Genomic DNA, 23,846 nt, shown 5'->3' on the forward strand with positions numbered 1-23,846 from the left:
TAGATTTTCCAAAGTTAGCCAGGATAGTGGCATCAAATCTATGACAAATATTGAGTTAAGGCATGTTGTTGATAGGCTAGATATTAACATTAAATTAAATACTAATGAGCACAACAGTATATTCTATTACTTCTTGTCTTGTCTATTAACTTCAGTATTTTATTCAGTATTTATTACTGTCAGGGAAACAGAAAGGATGAGTATACACACATCTTCTGTCCCTAAATGGCACATAAAAAATAAAACTATAGTTTGACTGTGTGTCTCAGTGGGCAGTTTATTGCGATAAGTCTAGCTATGCAAAACTAAGTCATGCTTGGCACAAATCATGCCAAATTTCATTGGTTGTCATGCCTCATAACTGACAGTGATGCATCAATCTTGGATGTGCAAATGAATGTTGAAAGCCACAACAAGGGATATTCAGTGAGTAATGATCTAAATTTCAGATTTTTCCTTACATAAGCCATCATAAGACTGGAAATCTATACACACACAATGATGAGAGTTTAAAGTCATTATTTTCAAATCCTTTTGTTAACACTAGAGGTGAACAAATGACAAACTTCACAATACTGGACCTACTGGTCTGCTGCTATCATGTTGCTATGTCATTTGTAGGCCTTCATTGTATGTACAAGAGCAGCGTGAACATTCTCAGAAACATCTTCTTTTGTGTTATATATACTGTGTGTGTGAAAAAGTCACAAGAAATGACAGATGTGTAAATGATTGAATATTCATTTTTGCTTAACATTATGCTCTACTAGGGGTGGAACGGTACACAGAAGGTACGGTTCGGTTCATACCTCGGTTCAGACGTCACGTTTCGGTACGATTTCGGTACAATGGAGTGAAAAGCAAAACAAAAATGCAGAAGGCATTTTTATAAATGTCTTAAGCCTTGTATTTTTTTAAATAAGTTTTATTAATAAAGGCATAGAACCAGTTTATTTGTAGTGCACTGACAATAGTTTTATATAATTAGTTTATTAATTAAATTATTAAAAAGATGAAAAGACCTTGAGATATGTTTGGTAATTGTACCTGAATGAATTTAAAATTAATTTACTATTTCAGATCAATATATTTGTTTTCCTTCATTTTAGTTAACCCTTACTTTATTCTCATCTGAATTATAGTTGATTTCCGTATAAAATAATACTACCATTCAAAACTTTTGTTAACAGTTGTAGGTTACAGTTTGATAAGAGTTTAGAGTGTGACAAAAGCACAATGTAGTGTTTTATTGCGAGCGTGTACAAATATAAGTAACAATTTGCAGTTTTAATGATGTCCTGTATAAAAAAAATGACGGAGTATGTTTTTATGTTTCCACTGTTCGATTGCGCAGGAGAGATCATTCTCTCTCTCGCGCGCGCACACGCACACACACACACACACACAGTTCGATCGCGCGATTCGCGCCCGCGCCTCTCTCTCTCGCACACGCGCGCGCACACACACACATACTGTTAATCGCGCACACACACTCCAGCATTGCAATCTTGATCACAGTCTTGATCGCAGCCTGCGTTCACAGTCACACCAAAAGCGAATAAAGTTAAATTTATCGCTATTTAAGAGGGGTTTTTTTGTACCGTGTATTCTCCGTGCAAATTCGTGCACCGAACCGTGACGCCCGTACCGTTTCGGTTCGATACGAATACATGTACCGTTCCACCCCTATGCTCTACTAATGCAGCGTTTAAATGTTCAGCTGATCAGAAACCGGTTCCTAAAGTGGTCTCACCTTGACCCCGCCGGTCCCCTCAGCACTGCTGTTCATCATGGAGTTAAACGAAGTAAAGAGATTCCTCAGGGACTCCATGAAATCACTCTCGCCTTTGTTCTCGTAGAGCCTGAAGGAAAACACACAAACAGCTGATGATCAGGGGCTTGGGCGGCGAGAATCATTTCATCTAAATCTTCAGAGAGCCAACAGACCGGTCTACATGTGTTTGGTATGCAAATCCATGACATCAAACTAGCCGGAGCCATACAAATCCACATCAAAAACAATGCATCAAACTCCACACACACACACACCTGTTCACTGGCACCTCTAGACTAGCTCCTGATTACAGGCTGATCAGACTGATGAATTGCTCTGTAATCTAGTTTGAAGGGCAAGAGCTGACGGGCCTTCTCGGCATCACTCCAGCGATCCACACAAACACCAGGAGAATTTCCACGTTCATGCATTCATTAAACGCACCCTTTCTCATGTGATTAGCCCTACCTGACTCTGTGTGCTCTGAAGTCAGACATTCTCACCCTCATCCAGAGCATTTACATTAGACCAGCCCTCCATCAAAACACACACACACACTTAACTAATGGCCCGTCAAATATATTGAAATATTCTTCACGCTCCAGTTGACCATTAATTATCTTGAAGTGCTTTATACCCATAAATTACAACAATACAGGGAGCATATGGCAGAACTGCATTATTTTTAAAGATTAAAAACAAATCTCACGAAAACTGTAAAGAAATATTGAGATCATATTTCACCGTAAAATCAAACAAAATATAAGATATTATATTTTGCATAAATAAGTGCCAAGGTCATATTTCATCCCAATATATATATGTTGTTGTTTTTTTTTTGCACAACCACAAAAACATGAAAAAATTATGAACTCGTTGTAATAAAATAACAAAAATTGAAGTACTATTGTAAGTAAATGTCATGGTAGTATGTATTGTAGTTTATGATCATTTTATTAAAACAATCATATTAATTACAGTAATGAGATGATATTGACATAAATGTGCTTAATTTTTATGAAAAAGGACAATGCAAAATAAAAAAAAATAAAAAAAAATAACTTTTTTTTCAAAATCATAAGTTATTGATTTCAATCAGCATCCAAAATAAATAAATAAATAAATGTATTTATGCTGATTTCAAAAGGTTATAAGAATCATGCTGAACAGGGCTGCAGCAAACATTGAAATTGATTCATATTTGACACCAGTTTAACAGTCTTGACACCAATAGCTACTCAATCGTATTATTTATGTTTTGTCATATCTCTCATCATATTCATTGCAGTCTGAAGCCCTGCCTAGCGGATCTCCGACTAGAAGACGTGTGCGGTCGGGTTCGTGAGTTGGTGAACACCGCGAGCAGGTTAAGCCTGTGAGTAAATCAGATTAGACTCTCCTCATTAGTGTCTTTCACAGCGCTCTGTGGTGTCAGGTGCTCTGGATGTTCAGGTAGTTAAGAGCGAGATCCTCTCCTCAGACGGGCCTGAGAGACACCATCATATACTTCACCCGCAGACAACAAGCTAATCACCAGCGCTGAACTTAATTTAGGCCGAGTCATTACTCAACATGTCCTCCGTCTCCCTAAATCAGCACCGCTGGCTCTTCCACTTCCTGCCTCACACACACATCCTCACATCCGTCAGGAAACAAGGGCACTTCAGTTTGATAAAGGTGTGGCATTTCAGATCTGCCCATTAAATCAAACTGTCACATTTCTTAGCCTTAACTGCAGCTTATTGGCTGGGAAACTGAGTTTAAGGAGGAGGAAATAAAACAAAGTTTGAGTATCTGTTGATACGCCACCATTTATTATTTTTGCTTTTTGCCACTTGTCTACTAATGCACAATATATGTAGTTGGGCTACACGATTTGAGGAAAAAAAATCTAATTGCAACTTTAAAACAATAAAATAAAATAAAGATTTTTTAAAAATAATACAGGTTTACTGTGCTTTGTTGTGAGATTATATTTAAATATGGTTAAAAAATAATATCAATATTACTACTAAAAATAATAATAATAATAATAATAATATCATAAAAATAAATATAAACATAATAACAAAGTCAATGTGTACTAAGAGAAATATATTAATATTAATAATAATATTACATTTATATAGAGCTTAACATATGGAAGGGGGGAATCTCCACCACCACAAAATTATTATTATTGTCATTATTATTATTATTAGTAGTAGTAGTAGTAGTAGTAGTAGTAGTAGTAGTGATCGTCATAATAGTAATCATAATAATAATCGTAGTAATAGTCAGTCTTAATAGTGGTAGTAGTAGTAGTAGTAGATGTAGTAGTCTTAATACTACTAGTAGTAGTAGTAGTAGTAGTATTCTTAATAGTGGTTGTAGTCTCAATAGTAGCAGTAGTAATCAGTCTTAATAGTGGTCGTAGTAGTAGTGGTGGTGGTAGTGGTAGTAGTAGTTAGGGAAATAAAAAAAGAACTAGTAGTAGTAGTCGTCATAGTAGTAGTAGTGGTGGTGGTGGTAGTGGTGGTGGTAGTAGTAGTAGTTGTTAGGGAAATAAAAAAAGAACTAGTAGTATTCTTAATAGTGGTTGTAGTCTCAATAGTAGTAGTAGTAATCAGTCTTAATAGTGGTCGTAGTAGTAGTGGTGGTGGTGGTAGTAGTAGTTGTTAGGGAAAACTAGTAGTAGTAGTCGTCGTCATAGTCGTAGTAGTGGTGGTGGAGGTGGTAGTAAGGGATATAAAAAAAAACTAGTAGTAGTCGTCGTAGTTGTTGTCATAGTCATCGTAGACTTATTTTCAGCATGTATATATATATATATATATATATATATATATAATTTCATTAAATCAAAGCTTTTTTGATTTGATAATTGCACAAAGACACATCAAGATTTCGATAGATCCTGCAGCCCTAATATATAGCATCACATTAAACATGTTGCACCAAAAGTAATTTTTTGCAGGAACCAAAATAAAAACCACAACATTTTCATTATATTTCTTAATGGCCACCAATGGAAATGATGCTTTAATATTTACTGCTGAAGCTAACCAACCTCCCCTTGATTCCCTAATTCATAATAAAAGTAAAACTTCACGGATTTGGGTGTGATGCGCTTAAAAATTCAGATGTAGGATGAACAAAACAAAACATGAGATACGACTGTGAAGGAAGTACGTACTGGTTGAAGAGAACCCGGGACCTCACGATGAATTTGAAGATGTAATCCAAAGCTTTCAGAGCTTTCAGCAGCTGCTCCGCGAGCTTCTCCGCATTATCCACATAGTTCTTCAGGACTTTTGTCAGCTTTCTAAAAAATATCCACACACACACACAGTGTTATAAATAAAAACAAAGCACATACTAACACAGTGACAGAAGCATTCCTTTATTTCCCGCTCACGTGTAAGCAAGGGTGGCACTGAAGTGCTTGCGGATGTAGGTCTCCAGAACCGGATTGAAATGATGGAACTTCCTGTCTGCGATCAGTCCAATAATGAAGACCTTTCAGACCCAGAAAAAAAGAGAGGTTGTTTAAAACAAAAACAAAAAAAAACATGCATATTAAAACATTAATATCAAATATTAAAAGCTCTAAATTAATTAGCTCTAAATTAATGATTGTTAAATATTAAACAAATTAATGTTTAGTAGAAGTACTGATAATATGGTATTGCAATATATAAAAATATTAATATAATTTAGCATGACACTATAGAATCGGGCTGAGTGTTAACATTATGCAAATATATGTTTTCCTAAGTTAATCCTGTTATTTCAAAACTAAAACATTAAATAGTTGGGGGGGGGGGGGGGGGGGGGGGGGGGCTTGGGGACAAAATGTAACAATGTAAATGTAACAAAAATATAATTCTTATTCTTACAATTCTTATTTATAAATAAGATAATAATAATAACTATTTAGATAATAAATAAAATAATAATAATAAATTCTTATCTTAAATATAAATAAATAAAAATGAATCAGATCTTATTAATTTTTTCAATATAAGTGCTAATAACACTCTTTTGTCATTTATAAAACATATTAAAATATTAATATAATATAAAATGAGCTGTTAAAATATGTAGACAGTACCTATATTAATCTTACCATTTAAAACAAATAAAATATCACATGTTAGGGCAACAGGAAAGAAACACGCCTATTAATAATACTAATAGTATCTCTTCTAATAACAGCATTTTATCATCATTATAAGATATTCAGATATCAGATTATAAACAATAGGTTTATTTAAAATGAAAGTCACCCAGGTTGTAAGATTTAAGGACTGAAATAATGTCCATATTTTATTTTTAATTTGTGCATAATTGATTGAAGCACAGACTATGACAATCTTACCAGAGCATCAAACACAAGAGTGTCAAACGTTTCACTGTCCGAGTTCTCCATCATAATGTTGAAGAGGGCGTCCAAAGTGTCCTGCAGAAACTGAACACACAAACACACAGATTACAAGACCAAATTGGCCATCACAGTACGGTGTGTGTCTTTACAGAAAGCGAGGAAATGTGAAAACCGATATGCTGTCAGCTTCATGGACTCTCAATGTAAACCACATGCTGTCCACTTTAATGTCTGCTGTCATTCAGTTGATGCTCAATGACAATCGAGCAAGGACATCACGGCAGCTCAGATCCAGCTATACAGTACAGGCCTGTGTGTGCCTACATCTCAGAACCTGAAACAACATGTTCATTCTCTCTGCTTCATCCTTTTATCTACGTAATATCAATAGTATTTCACAAAGTCAGAGCATTCAGAAAATGGCATGTTCTCATAATTATAACAGTTATAATAAATCAAGGTCAAGGTTTCAAGAAAGTGTTCTCAGGGATCTTTTTAGAAGCACAATGTAAATATAAATCGCACAAGCACTGCAGTAACTAGTTCAGTGTGAAAACATTTCAATGCTGATATTTTCTGAGCGTGAGTGTATGTTTTTATCACGGTGTTTGGCACATCTGCTACATGGCCTTTGGTTACGATCACTACAAGGAGAGGAAGAATGTGCCCTTGAGGGGAATAAATAAAAGCTCACACTAACGGCACTGAAGGTGCTGCATATATTCAGAACAGAACAAGCCGCAACAGATACAGGACGTCGAAAGTCTATAACGGTCATAAATCTGTCTTCAGTCTGAGATGAGATTCGGCATGTTAAAGATGCCACCGCTCACATGAGGTCTACACATAACTCAGAAAGCAATCAAAAAAAGTGCAGGTGATGGAGGAAGGTGGAGGATAATTATTCTAATGAAAAGGAGAGGAAACAGAGATGATATTATAACATCAACACGCTCTCGTGAGGTTCTTTCTGTGAAGATTAAGTATGCTTTGGTTATGGAAATGTGAACAAATTCGATAATTAACACTCGTAATGAGAATCAAAAAGAATTTAGCGATCATATATAAGTGTGTGTGTGTGTGTGTGTGTGTGTGTGTGTGTGTCTACAAACAAATATTTGGGACCAGGCCCAACAACAGATAAATTGCATTACTTTCCTATTCTATTTTTCTATTCTATTTATTTTATTTTATTGTTTTTTTTAATTTTATTTTTAAATAAGCTATTGAAGTCTCATGTGTGGTTAAATATATGAGAGTTGTCGTTGGGTGGCCTGATGCTGTTAATTCAAACATCTGCTAATATGGAGATCACACACTCTAATTGTAGGTGCTCCTGTGAGTGTTTCTCAACACACACACACACATCAGTCCATTTATTGGCCAGAAACAAAGTGAATAATTCACCACTCACCACAGAGAATGAGAGAAAGACCTCCCTTAATGTTTCCGGCAGACGTCCCACTCAACATGATTATGTACTTTCCTCACGCCGTGTGCTAAAACACCTTCCTATAACTGCCAAGTTAGGAATTGAATTTCCGCGGACAGTGCGGACATGCCGCATGAAAGCTGCGAAGAGGACGTAATAATGCAGTGCAATCGTCTTTGTGCTCCTGACAGTGCTTTCTTCAAAATCTACCCTATGGCACGGATCACTTACTTCACTATAAATGCACTGGAGAAAACATCTGCAGGAATGGTGTTTTAAGAAAAGCTTTTACACCTGGTTTATTTATTGTCTGCCATTTGAAGGATGAAACCTGCCAGAACATACTAGGATAAGAGACTTTGGGAAAACATTATTAAAAAAAAAAACAAATAAACTGAACTTTATTGTAAAGTGTTACCAAGTTAAAATGAAACCGCATTCGCAACCCATTTGCAACATGCATTAAGGGTGTGTTCACACTTGGCATGTTTGGTTGGATTAAAAGGAACTCTGGTGCGATTGCTCTGTTAGTGCGGTTCATATGAATAAGTGTGAACGCTGCCGTCTGAACCCTGGTGACACCAAACAAGTGGACCGAGACACTGAAAAGATGAGTCTCTGTCGGCTTCCAAACGAACTCTGGTGCGGTTCGACTGAAATATGAACACAACCCGGACCAAAGACATGTAAACGAACCAAAACCGGGACATGATGTCACCAGATGTGACCCTAAAAAGGACCGAATGCTCAAGCATTGCTGTTTTTTCTCATCATAGTCGTGATGTTGCCGATCACAGTTCAGTAGAGGCGTCAGAACCGCGTCTCGTCGCTGCAGATCTGTGTTTGTGTGTGTGTGATGGAGGGATTCCTGCCACTGTTTTGACTCCTTTACACATTTTATAAGCTCTTCACGAGTTCCCAGCTGATCAAAATCTCATCAAATGTATGCTATACACATACAACGAGCGCATTTAACCCAGAACACAGCATTGTTCTGGATGTTTCGGTAAGTTCTGGCGTGAATATACATAATAAAAGCCAGCCAATCAGGATGTGAACATATGCCTATGCCTTTAGGTTCGGTATCTTTAGGTTTGGTGTTAAAATGCCAATGTAAACGCTAAGCGGACCAGGATTAAATGTTTTGTTTGTTTTTTTTTGGTCAGGACCAAAGAACCGAACTACAACTGTGAACACCCTAAGAAAGTAAACCAGTGATATACGGACTGAAAGACCTGCCACTATCGTTCTGGCTGGACGTTTTATATATTTTTTTTTTTTATGACATGGCAGAAAGGCTGCAAACTATGTTACAGGGAGGTTGAGGGGACATTTACAGCACAGAACGTCTCTGCCTCCATCTTTCTCTCTCTAAGCCGCTGACAGCTCGAGTGTGTTTGCCTTCACAGCGGCAAGAGAAATCACGAGACAACGCCTTCGGGAGCAAACTGGCATTCAAACGCATGATCCATGAGGGAAAAGCTCACGGAAATCAACTGAGCTCGGCCTTATCTTAGAGGGGTTTTTAAATGAACAGTTCATAGTATTTAAGTTCCATTTAATACAACAAAATCACTACTTAGAATGTGTAGTTCTAACTATATGAACAACCAGTCAGTAAATAAGTTGATATACATCTCACAATGTGGTCGGTCAGTCGGTCAGTTGGTCGATTGGTTGAGTGAGTGACTGAGTGAGTGAGATTGATATGCGTATAAATAAATATAAATGAATGCATGGCTTTGTTTGTTTGATTTTTTTGTGCTTTGAGCAATTCTTTGGCTATATGTACATAAGTATGGCATGCCAATAAAGCAATCTGCATTGAATCGAGTGAGTGACTTTTTTGAGTGACTTGAGTGACTTTTTTTAGTGACTTGAGTGACTTTTTTTTTTAGTGACTTGAGTGATTTGTTTTTAGTGACTTGAGTGACTTTTTTTGAGTGACTTTTTTTGAGTGACTTGAGTGACTTTTTTTGAGTGACTTGAGTGATTTTTTTTAGTGACTTGAGTGACTTTTTTTAATGACTTGAGTGACTTTAGTGACTTGAGTGACTTTTTTTGAGTGACTTTTTTTAGTGACTTGAGTGACTTTTTTTTTAATGACTTGAGTGACTTTTTGAGTGACTTGAGTGATTTTTTTTAGTGACTTGAGTGACTTTTTTAGTGACTTGAGTGACTTTTTTAGTGACTTGAGTGACTTTTTTTGAGTGACTTGAGTGACTTTTTTTGAGTGACTTGAGTGATTTTTTAGTGACTTGAGTGATTTTTTAGTGACTTGAGTGACTTTTTTTTAATGACTTGAGTGACTTTTTTTTAGTGACTTGAGTGACTTTTTTTGAGTGACTTTTTTTGAGTGACTTTTTTTGAGTGTCTTTTTTTGAGTGACTTTTTTTGAGTGACTTTTTTTGAGTGACTTTTTTTTAGTGACTTGAGTGACTTTTTTTGAGTGACTTGAGTGATTTTTTTTAGTGACTTGAGTGACTTTTTTAGTGACTTGAGTGACTTTTTTTAGTGACTTGAGTGACTTTTTTTAGTGACTTGAGTGACTTTTTTAGTGACTTGAGTGACTTTTTTTGAGTGACTTTTTGAGTGACTTTTTTTGAGTGACTTTTTTGAGTGACTTTTTTTTAGTGACTTGAGTGACTTTTTTTAGTGACTAGAGTGACTTTTTTTAGTGACTTGAATGACTTTTTTTGAGTGACTTGAGTGATTTTTTTTTAGTGACTTGAGAGATTTTTTTAGTGACTTGAGTGACTTTTTTAGTGACTTGAGTGACTTTTTTTGAGTGACTTTTTGAGTGACTTTTTTTGAGTGATGTTTTTTAAGTGACTTTTTTTTAGTGACTTGAGTGACTTTTTTAGTGACTTGAATGACTTTTTTTGAGTGACTTGAGTGATTTTTTTTAGTGACTTGAGAGATTTTTTTAGTGACTTGAGTGACTTTTTTTGAGTGACTTGAGTGACTTTTTTTGAGTGACTTTTTTTGAGTGACTTTTTTTGAGTGACTTTTTTTGAGTGACTTTTTTTGAGTGACTTTGAGTGACTTTTTTGAGTGATTTCTTTGAGTGACTTTCTTTGAGTGACTTTCTTTGAGTGACTTCTTTGAGTGATTTCTTTGAGTGACTTTTTTTGAGTGACTTTTTTGAGTGACTTTTTTTTGAGTGACTTGAGTGACTTTTTTTGAGTGACTTTTTTTGAGTGACTTTTTTAGTGACTTGAGTGACTTTTTTTGAGTGACTTGAGTGACTTTTTTTGAGTGACTTGAGTGATTTTTTTTAGTGACTTGAGTGACTTTTTTTAATGACTTGAGTGACTTTTTTAGTGACTTGAGTGACTTTTTTTGAGTGATTTTTTTTAGTGACTTGAGTGACTTTTTTAGTGACTTGAGTGACTTTTTTTAGTGACTTGAGTGACTTTTTTTGAGTGACTTTTTTAGTGACTTGAGTGACTTTTTTTAATGACTTGAGTGACTTTTTTAGTGACTTGAGTGACTTTTTTTGAGTGATTTTTTTTAGTGACTTGAGTGACTTTTTTAGTGACTTGAGTGACTTTTTTTAGTGACTTGAGTGACTTTTTTTGAGTGACTTTTTTAGTGACTTGAGTGACTTTTTTTGAGTGACTTTTTGAGTGACTTTTTTTGAGTGACTTTTTTTGAGTGACTTTTTTTTAGTGACTTGAGTGACTTTTTTTAGTGACTTGAGTGACTTTTTTAGTGACTAGAGTGACTTTTTTTAGTGACTTGAATGACTTTTTTTGAGTGACGAGTGATTTTTTTTAGTGACTTGAGAGATTTTTTTAGTGACTTGAGTGACTTTTTTTGAGTGACTTGAGTGACTTTTTTTGAGTGACTTTTTTTGAGTGACTTTTTTTGAGTGACTTTTTTTGAGTGACTTTTTTTGAGTGACTTTTTTTGAGTGACTTTGAGTGACTTTTTTGAGTGATTTCTTTGAGTGACTTCTTTGAGTGATTTCTTTGAGTGACTTTTTTTGAGTGACTTTTTTGAGTGACTTTTTTTTGAGTGACTTGAGTGACTTTTTTTGAGTGACTTTTTTTGAGTGACTTTTTTTGAGTGACTTTTTTTGAGTGACTTTTTTGAGTGACTTTCTTTGAGTGACTTCTTTGAGTGATTTCTTTGAGTGACTTTTTTTGAGTGACTTTTTTGAGTGACTTTTTTTTGAGTGACTTGAGTGACTTTTTTTGAGTGACTTTTTTTGAGTGACTTTTTTAGTGACTTGAGTGACTTTTTTTGAGTGACTTGAGTGACTTTTTTTGAGTGACTTGAGTGATTTTTTTTAGTGACTTGAGTGACTTTTTTTAATGACTTGAGTGACTTTTTTAGTGACTTGAGTGACTTTTTTTGAGTGATTTTTTTTAGTGACTTGAGTGACTTTTTTAGTGACTTGAGTGACTTTTTAGTGACTTGAGTGACTTTTTTTGAGTGACTTTTTTAGTGACTTGAGTGACTTTTTTTGAGTGACTTTTTGAGTGACTTTTTTTGAGTGACTTTTTTTGAGTGACTTTTTTAGTGACTTGAGTGACTTTTTTTAGTGACTAGAGTGACTTTTTTTAGTGACTTGAATGACTTTTTTTGAGTGACTTGAGTGATTTTTTTTTAGTGACTTGAGAGATTTTTTTAGTGACTTGAGTGACTTTTTTAGTGACTTGAGTGACTTTTTTTGAGTGACTTTTTGAGTGACTTTTTTTGAGTGATGTTTTTTAAGTGACTTTTTTTAGTGACTTGAGTGACTTTTTTAGTGACTAGAGTGACTTTTTTTTAGTGACTTGAATGACTTTTTTTGAGTGACTTGAGTGATTTTTTTTAGTGACTTGAGAGATTTTTTTAGTGACTTGAGTGACTTTTTTTGAGTGACTTGAGTGACTTTTTTTGAGTGACTTTTTTTGAGTGACTTTTTTGAGTGACTTTTTTTGAGTGACTTTTTTTGAGTGACTTTTTTTGAGTGACTTTTTGAGTGACTTTTTTGAGTGACTTTCTTTGAGTGACTTTCTTTGAGTGACTTCTTTGAGTGATTTCTTTGAGTGACTTTTTTTGAGTGACTTTTTTGAGTGACTTTTTTTTGAGTGACTTGAGTGACTTTTTTTGAGTGACTTTTTTTGAGTGACTTTTTTAGTGACTTGAGTGACTTTTTTTGAGTGACTTGAGTGACTTTTTTTGAGTGACTTGAGTGATTTTTTTTAGTGACTTGAGTGACTTTTTTTAATGACTTGAGTGACTTTTTTAGTGACTTGAGTGACTTTTTTTGAGTGATTTTTTTTAGTGACTTGAGTGACTTTTTTAGTGACTTGAGTGACTTTTTTTAGTGACTTGAGTGACTTTTTTTGAGTGACTTTTTAAGTGACTTTTTTTTAGTGACTTGAGTGACTTTTTTTTTAGTGACTTGAATGACTTTTTTTTGAGTGACTTGAGTGATTATTTTTTTAGTGACTTGAGAGATTTTTTTAGTGACTTGAGTGATTTTTTTTGAGTGACTTGAGTGACTTTTTTTGAGTGACTTTTTTTGAGTGACTTTTTTTTAGTGACTTTTTTGAGTGACTTTCTTTGAGTGACTTTCTTTGAGTGACTTCTTTGAGTGATTTCTTTGAGTGACTTTTTTTGAGTGAATCAGTGACTTGAGTGACTTTTTTTTGAGTGACTTTTTTTTTAGTGACTTGAGTGACTTTTTTTTTAGTGACTTGAGTGACTTTTTTGAGTGACTTGAGTGAGTCAAAGTGATAACTGAGACTATTTCATAGTGCTTTCTGGCCCATTCATGAAAGGAACCGGTCCATAAAAGTAATTTGTTCAAATCAGACTACAACTGGTCGCACAATATGTTTGTTGTTGAGTGCAAATAGTGAGGACCTTGCAATATAAACATGTGCTATCCATATACAGCATTTCGATAATTTCACAGATCCGAGAGCACACCATACTGAAAACACTTTTGGAAATGCAATTTCTATAAATATCTCAGCATTTTTTGCTGGTTTCCTTAAAAAAAAAAAAAACTAACTAAAAACTAATAAGCAAAAAGCTTTTGAAGTACAGCAGAGTTTTCATTCTTAATTTCATATCATAAATCAAAGCACAAGTCTCCACACCAACTTCAAACGTTTACACTAGTGGGATTTTACGTCAGCAGCACACATTTCTGCATGAATCCAGACGGCAGTCTGAATGAAAGCTGTGTGAGTTTGTTCTTCTTTCCGTCAGAGGCTTTATACACACCTTTACCACCTCCCCTCCTTCCACTTTCATCAGGTGACGCAGGTTTTGCTGTAGTAAACTAGTGTTGGACCTCCACTTCAGAAGCCCCAGGAGATCAACTACAGGAGACCGAAGAAAAACAGCATTAGCACACTCACCTCTCTAACCTGGACATTAAACATTCATTAGTACATAGTTCATTAGCCCAAACAGACATATGAATCTCATGAGCTCTCAGCCTGGCTGATGAAGCCATAAGCCATGACAGGCTTTAGGTAAAATTGATTCTACCGCGGTTAAAGTTTGTTGTTGCAAAATGATAGGAGAAAATGGAAATCTGGCAAATATGAACCTATAAAGCAGTTTATCAATCAGAGTTCATAGCCAGAGGGAATGACCCGTAATGATTCATGAGGTCGCAAATGCTCTTTAAATGATTCTTAATTTTACTTCCTTTATTGGTTGAATCACACAGGAATAAGCTGTTAAAGCGATGACGCACTGGGATAGACTCATGTGGATTGTGCCGCTTGGCACCTGTATGAGATATGGAGAGTTGCACAGTTCATATGGTTCCCTTGGGAACTCTCAACACCGTTTGAGCAGCTCCCATGGTGATCGTCATGGCAACAGGAATGACTGACTTTTTAACCTGAAATGAGGCATTCCAGCAAGCATTTGAAAACAAGTGCTGTGACCTGAAATGACGTAATGTGACGAGACAAGGGATTGTGTTTTGAAGGGCTGTCATAGAGAGAGATTGACACAAAACCATTTAAATGATATGTTTCTTATTACTATTATTATTATATAATTTATAAATACAACTACAAATAATTGAATCATTTATATAGAACTTCTTCATTAAATATTATTAAATGTTGAATGATAATGAAAGTAATATATTTTAATTTTATTATGTTATAACAAAAACTAAATACAATTACTCAACCATTATTTAAATCTATAAAATGTCATTTAAAAAACAATCAAACAGGAAGCCTACATTTTACATTGTCTTGGCCAATTAATATTTAATATCAAGTCTTTTCAATGTACAGTCAACCGGTCGTTATAACATCATAAATCCTAACAGGTAATCAGGATCCTGACACAAGCAGTTTCATAGGATAATGATCAATTAAGCATTAATTAAACAAATATATTCTGCCACAGAATGCCACAATTGCCCAATCAGAATAAAGTCCAGTGTGCTGCATAATAAAATAAAGAAGAGGATGTGAGCAGAAGAACAGCAGAGACTGAGATTTCATATCATCATATCATATCAGCAGGAAGTGTGGCTGTGTGGGAGAGACGTTTCAGAGAGTTAAAGATCCCAACATTTACAACCCCAGCCTGTGGGTTTAATAAGAATCAGAGACAGAAAGAGCTGTCAGGCCATTGGAAAAGTGAGCGGTGCTGCCATTATTTAAAAAAGACTCATCCCTCGCTCTTATTGGTCGAGAAAGGTTTCAATGTTCAGAATGCTCTTCAAAGGAAGTTTACTTCACAAACCAGGATGCACAAAAAAATGAAGTCAAACAGACACCATAAAACGCACGTTCACCAGCGCTCCAGCATTTCCTATTGATTTCTACCTGCGATGAGGCAGAAACCAGAAATTGTTGGTGTAGCAGAACAGCGGGATTCTGTGGCTCGATGTGATATTAAGAGCCTAGCTATTTTACTTTTAATGTGTTATAAAAAGAAAACAAAGTCGGCATTGATGGACAAGGCCTCACAGGGGGAAAAGAGCTTCTGTGGCCAACAACAATCACAACCTGTGTTTATATGCTAATGTCTTCCATCTGACGAATCCTTAGCGACCTCATTACCTCATCTGCTACCTGCCGAACTGAGATTTTTGACAAAGGTCTTCATTAAAGCTCCGTCTAAACTTGCCCCGTGGCTCAGGGGTCGCGTAAAACCACACGCTAATAGTCACGCAAGTCATTAGCACCTCTGTAATCAATTCGCAAGCACGGACTGCCTCATAGCGCTATGTGAGAGGAATTATTTTGTTGTCCGGCGGGGATAAAGATGGCCTATAAAGCTTTCAGATTGCACATGCACAGTGCATAGCGTGAGGCGTATCAATGGTTCTTGCTGCTTGTGTCTTCGTGTAGCAGGGGAGCTTTGAAATTAGAGCAGAAAACATCTTGGCATTCTGACGCCAGTCAAGTGTTTGCTAGCTTCGCTTTTAAGTGTCTCAAAGTGTCTCAGAAGCACAAGCTGATTTACATCAAAGATCAGCAACTGTTGCGAAGTTTAGTGCACTTATTTCTCACTACTTAACATTGGCAGAAAAAGAGAAAGAATGGGAAGCATTTCCTGGATCAGTGGTTAAAATATCTATGTAATTATAATATATAAAATTAAAAAAAGGACACAATATTTTCGTATGCTTTCCATTTTTTTTATTGTTGTTGGTTCCATTTTGTTATTATTCATTCTATTATGCACGTGGGTCAAACTACCTTTAACTGGTTTTAATACAATTCACCAAAAATCACACTATTAAAAATAGTAAATAGAAACAATTGCAAAAAGCTAAATTATGTATTACATTATATAAAATTATGATTTCACAAAACAGGTTACAAAATAAATCTGAGAACATATGAATAATTAAACTGTTTAACAAATATATTTCTAATTTAATATTTTCATAAAAAAAATCTCAAATGTAATTTTATGTTTGTGCTTTTAGAAAAGGATCTTTCATCTCCATAATTAGGCATATTTGGGATTTTGTGTGTGTGTGTGTGTGTGTGTGCGCGTGTGTCTGTCTTAGAAAAAGAATAAACGGTCATATTAAAATAGACAAAAACACAACAGAATTACTTAAACTTAAATTAAAATAAATCTTTTTTTAAATTGTTAAAAATATTAAGAACTATAATAGGATCTCATTTCGACTAGCTTTTATTGTGAATGTGTTGTTAAATAGGGACAGCTCCAGTCGAGGACAGGACACTGAAAACAGAAAAGCAGGAACGTCTGTTCCCTTCACTGGCTACCTGTTCAATATATAGAATTGACTATAAAATGTTACTACTAGTCTACAAATCCTTAAACAATCTTGCACCAACTTATTTATCGGATTTACTTCACCCATATACTCCAAATCGAGAATTGAGATCAGGAAACAAATCCCTCCTTCTTATTCCTAGAACCCGCTTGAAAAAGAGGGCTTCCATTTCCAGTTTAAAACAGCGCTAAAAACTCATTTGTTTGGATTAGCTTTTAATATGTAATCTACTTGTTTTTTTGTTGTTGTTTTTTTTTTGTTTTTAAATTTACCTTTTTTTTTTTTTTTTTTTTTTTTTTTGCACCATATTTTGACTGACGATAGGAAGGTTGTTGGTGCAATGTGTATTGTATTGTGATTGTTGTACAGCACTTTGGTCGGCCAAAGCCGGTAGTAAATGTGCTCTAGAAATAAACGAACTTGAACTTGTCTGTCCACTAGGGGTGTAACGATATTCGAACCGAACCGAAAAACCGCGATACAGAACACACGATTCGAATCGCGATACTCTCATTGCGTACCGAACTAGCCTAATAACCACCATTAACACCAAATAACAAGCTCCGTGTTTTGTTACTTTCGATAATAAGCAAGGTGTAATCTTTCAAATTCTGTCTATTTGATCACGAAATTCAAACAATAAATGGCGTTTTGGCGCTCTTAGATGTGGCGTGACAGATCGCTGTATGCCTACTTAGCTCCTCATTTCAAACGGCAGCGCGGCGCGCGGGTAAACGCGATCATCTCTTCCTCAGTTACAGAATGGACACCTGAAGGTTTGTTGAAAGATGCAGTATACTTACTGAAAGGCATCATAACTCGTGTAATCGCTCAATCAGTGTTTCAGCAGCGGAAAGACGTCAATAAAACAGCATAGCTTGTCACTAGCATTATATGTACCTCAGCAGGCAAGTGATTCAGTGTCCACAACTTTGGTTCCTATAAATGAACTCTTGCACTAAATAAATGCAGCATGTTAGCCTATATATTATATTTTACTTAACCTGTTAATGATATCTTGATTATTTAATGTATGTTTAAAATATCTTTCATGAAAATGAAAACTGTGTAAAGTATTATATTTCAATAACAAATTAGAGTAAAAACACAAGTTAATGCAAAAACTGCCTTATGTTCAGTTTACATGTTTTCATACAATGTGTTGTGTGTTGTTTATTATATCTAAAAAATAAATAGCATCTGAATTTAGGTTAAAAGTCTAGGCTACAACCTTTAATGTTATAGTAATGTGCGGCTCCCTATATAGTTTACAGATTTAGCAGATTTTTTTTTAATCCTTGTGAAACGTTTAATTGTAATTGAATTAATTTAAAGAAAGACCATTTTTTCGTTAAACCACTGTTTAACCAAAAAAAAAAAAAAGAAGCAATTTTAGCTTTCTAAACCGAACCGAACCGAGACGTCAAAACCGTGGGAAAACCGAACCGTCAATTTTGTGTATCGTTACACCCCTACTGTCCACCCTAGAATGTGCATTACCAGCTTAAACACACCATAAAGAGTTCACATCTTGAATTCAGCATTTACTCAAGCATTTATTCTAAAAGTCAGGACATTCTTTCACCATAAACACTGCACGTTCTCTCGCTCATTTTTCACCCAGTGGTCCGTCTCCTCCTCATACCTGCTCTGGTCTGAAGCACATGCACTAACCGAGGCTATTTCTGATGCCGACTTCACTCCATCTCACCCTCGCACGTATATTTAGTCTTCATCTTTGCCGTCGCAGGGCCAGCATGCTCTCTGATGTGACTTCACGCATCTCAATCTTAATGGTGGCAACACTACCGCTTGGCTGCTCTGCATTCAGGCAGCGCTTGACCCTGAATCACTCAGCAGACGCATGTATCTGAATCAAGAGTGCTTTACAACATGTCTATCAGAGCAGACTGAGGCACTATCATTCATTCAAACGTGCTCAAAAAATGAATCATGCAACTTAAACTTTCTATGAAACCCCTTCCATAAATTGTTCCAAAATGGGGCCAGTACGATTTTAAATAAATTAATATTTTTATTTAGCAAGGATGCTTTCAATTGATCAAAAGTGACAGTAAGACATTTATAATGTTGTTACAAAAGATTTCTATAAAAAATTATACTATTATTGTGACATTTTAAAGTCAAAATGTGTCTGCACCACTAGCATCACTTAATGAATCTGCATTAAGTGTTTTCAGGTTCCCCAAACACTTCCTCTGTCTGCCATTGGTTGGATAAACATGTAGCCCCGCCCCAAACTCATGCAAACGTTGAATCAGGGACGCTCAAAAATACACATCATTCATCACCGCTCAGATATTCATCAGACTGATTCAATACCTGTGAGTTTTTCTGAAAGACTCACTGACAAACTGCTCAAATGAATAATTTGCAACTAGAAGACAACTACATTCAAAAATCGATTTATTGTCTTTGCATTTTGTTGTGTTAACCTGGTTTATCACTATCAATTTAGACTGCAAGCTCACAACTCGGATGCAATATAACTGTTTACTATGGCACTGCAGATTAATCGATGAAAGAAACACTGGACTCATTTCTTTCTTTTATACTGTAGCATTTATTTTCATTGGCCTACACTTGGACGACTATATGCTCCCCCGGCGACATCGATCTCTGATTTTAAGTTCCTGCAGTATTTTAAACTTGCTCATCAGATTTACATCCGCAGTGCTCTCCAGTCATGAACCTGTCCACTGTACATATTCATGCCTGCCGCTACACCATGACCAAAGGCTGATGGGTACGCAGTTTCTGTAAGATTCATAGAGCAACAAACACATGCTTAAAGAGGAGAGGAGGGAGTGAAGGAGCGATTGCGTCAGGACTGCAGTGGACTTCACTGCATCCTGTATGTGATCCGACTGTAATAATCTCACCGCATCTGCAATTCCTCACAGCTCATCTTCAAATCAGAAAACATACAGATGTCAACTTGAAATCAAAACTCGCCCTCTTTACTTGTTAGACATTTCTGATCATTCCGTGTGATTCTAAATGGAAATATTGTTTTTGTAATCTTTATAAAAATGTACTTGAATATTTCAGTTAACATCTGAGTTATTATAACTGAGGTATACACTCACCGGCCACTTTATTAGGTACCCCATGCTAGTAACGGGATGGACCCCCTTTTGCCTTCAGAACTGCCTCAATTCTTCGTGGCATAGATTCAACAAGGTGCTGGAAGCATTCCTCAGGGAGTTTGGTCCATATTGACATGATGGCATCACACAGTTGCCGCAGATTTGTCGGCTGCACATCCATGATGCGAATCTCCCGTTCCACCACATCCCAAAGATGCTCTATTGGGTTGAGATCTGGTGACTGTGGAGGCCATTTTAGTACAGTGAACTCATTGTCATGTTCAAGAAACCAATTTGAAATGATTAGAGCTTTGTGACATGGTGGAAGTAGCCATCAGAGGATGGGTACATGGTGGCCATAAAGGGATGGACATGGTCAGAAACAATGCTCAGGTAGGCCGTGGCATTTAAACGATGCCCAATTGGCACTAAGGGGCCTAAAGTGTGCCAGGAAAACATGCCCCACACCATTACACCACCACCACCAGCCTGCACAGTGGTAACAAGGCATGATGGTTCCATGTTCTCATTCTGTTTACGCCAAATTCTGACTCTAACATCTGAATGTCTCAACAGAAATCGAGACTCATCAGACCAGGCAACATTTTTCCAGTCTTCAACTGTTCAATTTTGGTGAGCTCTTGCAAATTGTAGCCTCTTTTTCCTATTTGTAGTGGAGATGAGTGGTACCCGGTGGAGTCTTCTGCTGTTGTAGCCCATCCGCCTCAAGGTTGTGCGTGTTGTGGCTTCACAAATGCTTTGCTGCATACCTCGGTTGTAACGAGTGGTTATTTCAGTCACTGTTGCCCTTCTATCAGCTCGAACCAGTCTGGCCATTCTCCTCTGACCTCTGGCATCAACAAGGCATTTCCGCCCACAGAACTGCCGCTCACTGGATGTTTTTTTTTTCGGACCATTCTCTGTAAACCCTAGAGATGGTTGTGCGTGAAAATCCCAGTAGATTAGCAGTTTCTGAAATACTCAGACCAGCCCTTCTGGCACCAACAATCATGCCACGTTCAAAGTCACTCAAATCAACTTTCTTCCCCATACTGATGCTCGGTTTGAACTGCAGGAGATTGTCTTGACCATGTCTACATGCCTAAATGCACTGAGTTGCCGCCATGTGATTGGCTGCTTAGAAATTAAGTGTTAACGAGCAGTTGGACAGGTGTACCTAATAAAGTGGCCGGTGAGTGTATATATAGTATATTAAAACTGAGATATATATATATATATATATTAGGGCTGTCAAATGATTAATCGTGATTAATCACATCCAAAATAAAAGTTTTTGTTTACATAATATATGTGGGTGCACTGTGTATAATTATTTTATATATATATAAATACACACACATGCTTGTATATATTTAAGAAATATTTTCATGTATATACTGTATATAGATTTATATATAATTTATATTATATATAAATATAAATATTTTATATATAAATAATATTTTTTTCTTAAATATACATGCATGTGTGTGTATTTATATATATACAAAATAATTATACACAGTGCACCCACATATATTATGTAAACACAAACTTTTATTTTGGATGTGATTAATCACGATTAATCATTTGACAGCACTAATATATATATATTAAAAAAGACTGTAATAGTATCTCAATGATACTAAAATAACACTGGTTGACATTAGCAAGCACTAATTTTCAACTACCTGTGATAGACTTAATCAAAGAATTGATTCAATTGTGAAAACTGGTTCCTGTATACGTCATAAACTTTCAAAATGCCGTTTTAGTCAGAAATATGTCACACTACTGCAGTAAAATGGTTGCAAACACTGACTTGTCAGCACTAGTTATTCTATTTGTGGCCTTATGGCCACTTTCACTGATAGAAGAGTAGAGAAATGAGAGGAAATGATGGGGAGAATGGATTGGGAAATGATGCGTCTCACCGTTCTGTGTGAGTTTGGTGGAGCACACCAGAGTTGAGATCTGAAACGAGTCTTTGCTGATGGTGAAGCTGCCGAGATTCTGCGTGTTCTTCCCTGACGAGGGATTTCTTTCCTCCATCTCTGGTTTGGTGGAGGCCAAGCTCAGGTACATGGTGGAGTCCTCCAATTTCTTGGCTTCTGCCTACAAATAGAGAAACACAGTCATGAGTACAACACCTCTTTTGCAGAAGACTAAAGAATGCCTTCAATGAATGACAGCTGTCAGTCAGTAAAAACATTATTAAGGCTTGTTAAAACAAATGTTTGTGGTGTTTGGACAAAAAAAAAAAATCCTCCATTGTTTATTTGGTCACACTGTAGATTAGGGTCCAATTCTCACGATTAAGTAACTTGCCTCAAACTCCTAACTACAGCTTATTAATAGTTAGTAAGGTAGTTGTTAAATTTAGGTATTGGGTGGATTAAGGGATGTAGAATATGGTCATGCAGAATAATGGCATTAATATGTGCTTTATAAGTACTAATATGTAGCCAATATCCTAGTAATATGCATGCTAATAAGATACTAGTTTATAGTAAGAATTGGACACTAAACTAAAGTGTTACTGTTTTTTTAATACATTTGATTTTACTTTTACAAAGACTGATTTGCTCAAGCATTCAAAACCGATTTCACATCAGTGGTAAAGCGATGATTTGTATGAGGGTTCATTTTCATAACTCAAAAAGGATTCGACCAGGCGACATTCTGCATTAATGAAGCTATTTAAAATGCAGATGTGAATAGATTGAATACATGAACAAAGTTTAATTGCATAATGATTACATTGTGATGTGGGGTCAAAGGTTAAATGAGACAATCGAGGACAGGCAGCATCAGTACACAACTCACATCTCTGTATGCGTGCGTGTGTGTGTGTGTGTGCGTGTGTGTGTTTTGAGATCACAGCACTGTAGACAGTGGCGATTGTGTTGGTTTCACCTTATAGACGATGAGATCGTGTTCTCCGTCCCTCAGCGTCGTGCCGTCATACCTCATCAGCTTAACAAACGACAGAGCAAAGTTCTTCTCAGATTTATCCTTGCCTACAGAGAAAGAACATTGCACACAGTCGGTTATGTCTTAGGTGGATGTAAACAGTTGACAAAGAAAATGTATGTGTAACAGTATATTAGATCTTAAAGTGACAGCAGCCTAATATCCCTGCTGCCGTCTCTATAATAACGTTAATCAAACGACAAAAGACCACGAGAAAATTAACTCGCTGTTCTTGACTGCACTTTATAAATAAAATATACATTACTAATGTAGTTACAAAAGTTAAGCAGTGTTATTGTACAGTTGATTACAGTTTCTGTACCTGAAAATCCTAAAACAGTTTATTTATTATTTATTAACAGACTGCTATTTTTTGTTTTATTACTGAGTGTTTACTTGTCTTTAATCAGTCCCTCCAGTTTTTCCGCAATTCTGCGATCGCTGAATACAACGCAAAATCAAAAAAATGTCGAATTTTTTTGCGATCCTGCATAATTCCTAATTTAACCGCAAAATAATCACAAAAATTAAAAAAAAAGTCCTCACAAAACATTAAATTATAATCACCCAATTGAAATATCTCTAGTTATTTAAAGTTTCAATGCATTTTTACGTGGGTACAGATTACAGAATAGATGTAGCGCACGCGTGATTTCTGTGAGCGGTCTGTCAGAAACATGGCGAAAGAAAAAGCGTCTCTTCTGCCCTCTCAGCGCCCAGGTTTTCATTAGGCAGTACGGCAAACTCATTAACGCGTTTAACATGATTAAATGACATAACAAAAAGTATTATATGCTCGATGGTACTAAAAAGAATTATTAAAGGGGTCATATAATGGTACATGCACTTTTACAAGTTGATTGTACTGAAATGTGTGTTGGCAGTGCCTGTACACAACCATCATATAATGATAAAAATCCATCCAGTGTTTTTGTTTTAATCTCCTTATATGT

At 35.9% G+C, this 23,846-nt stretch overlaps 1 protein-coding gene across 3 annotated transcripts in view; it reads right to left on the reverse strand.

The window, feature by feature from the left end:
• The window catches only part of dock1 (dedicator of cytokinesis 1), a 283,215-nt gene that overhangs the window by 64,098 nt on the left and 195,271 nt on the right, over window positions 1-23,846 (reverse strand). For all 3 annotated transcript variants that reach the window (XM_056270649.1, XM_056270648.1, XM_056270650.1), the window contains 7 exons: window positions 22,837-22,940; window positions 21,855-22,035; window positions 13,798-13,895; window positions 6,132-6,221; window positions 5,169-5,269; window positions 4,947-5,075; window positions 1,754-1,862 (listed from right to left, as the gene is read on the reverse strand). In XM_056270649.1, coding sequence (XP_056126624.1) covers window positions 1,754-1,862; window positions 4,947-5,075; window positions 5,169-5,269; window positions 6,132-6,221; window positions 13,798-13,895; window positions 21,855-22,035; window positions 22,837-22,940 — 812 coding nt within the window. The remainder of the gene's footprint in view (window positions 1-1,753; window positions 1,863-4,946; window positions 5,076-5,168; window positions 5,270-6,131; window positions 6,222-13,797; window positions 13,896-21,854; window positions 22,036-22,836; window positions 22,941-23,846) is intronic.

This window comes from Rhinichthys klamathensis, unplaced genomic scaffold, assembly GCF_029890125.1.
Source record: "Rhinichthys klamathensis goyatoka isolate OS25496 unplaced genomic scaffold, OSU_Roscu_1.1 h1tg000304l_1, whole genome shotgun sequence".
NCBI lineage: Eukaryota > Metazoa > Chordata > Actinopteri > Cypriniformes > Leuciscidae > Rhinichthys > Rhinichthys klamathensis.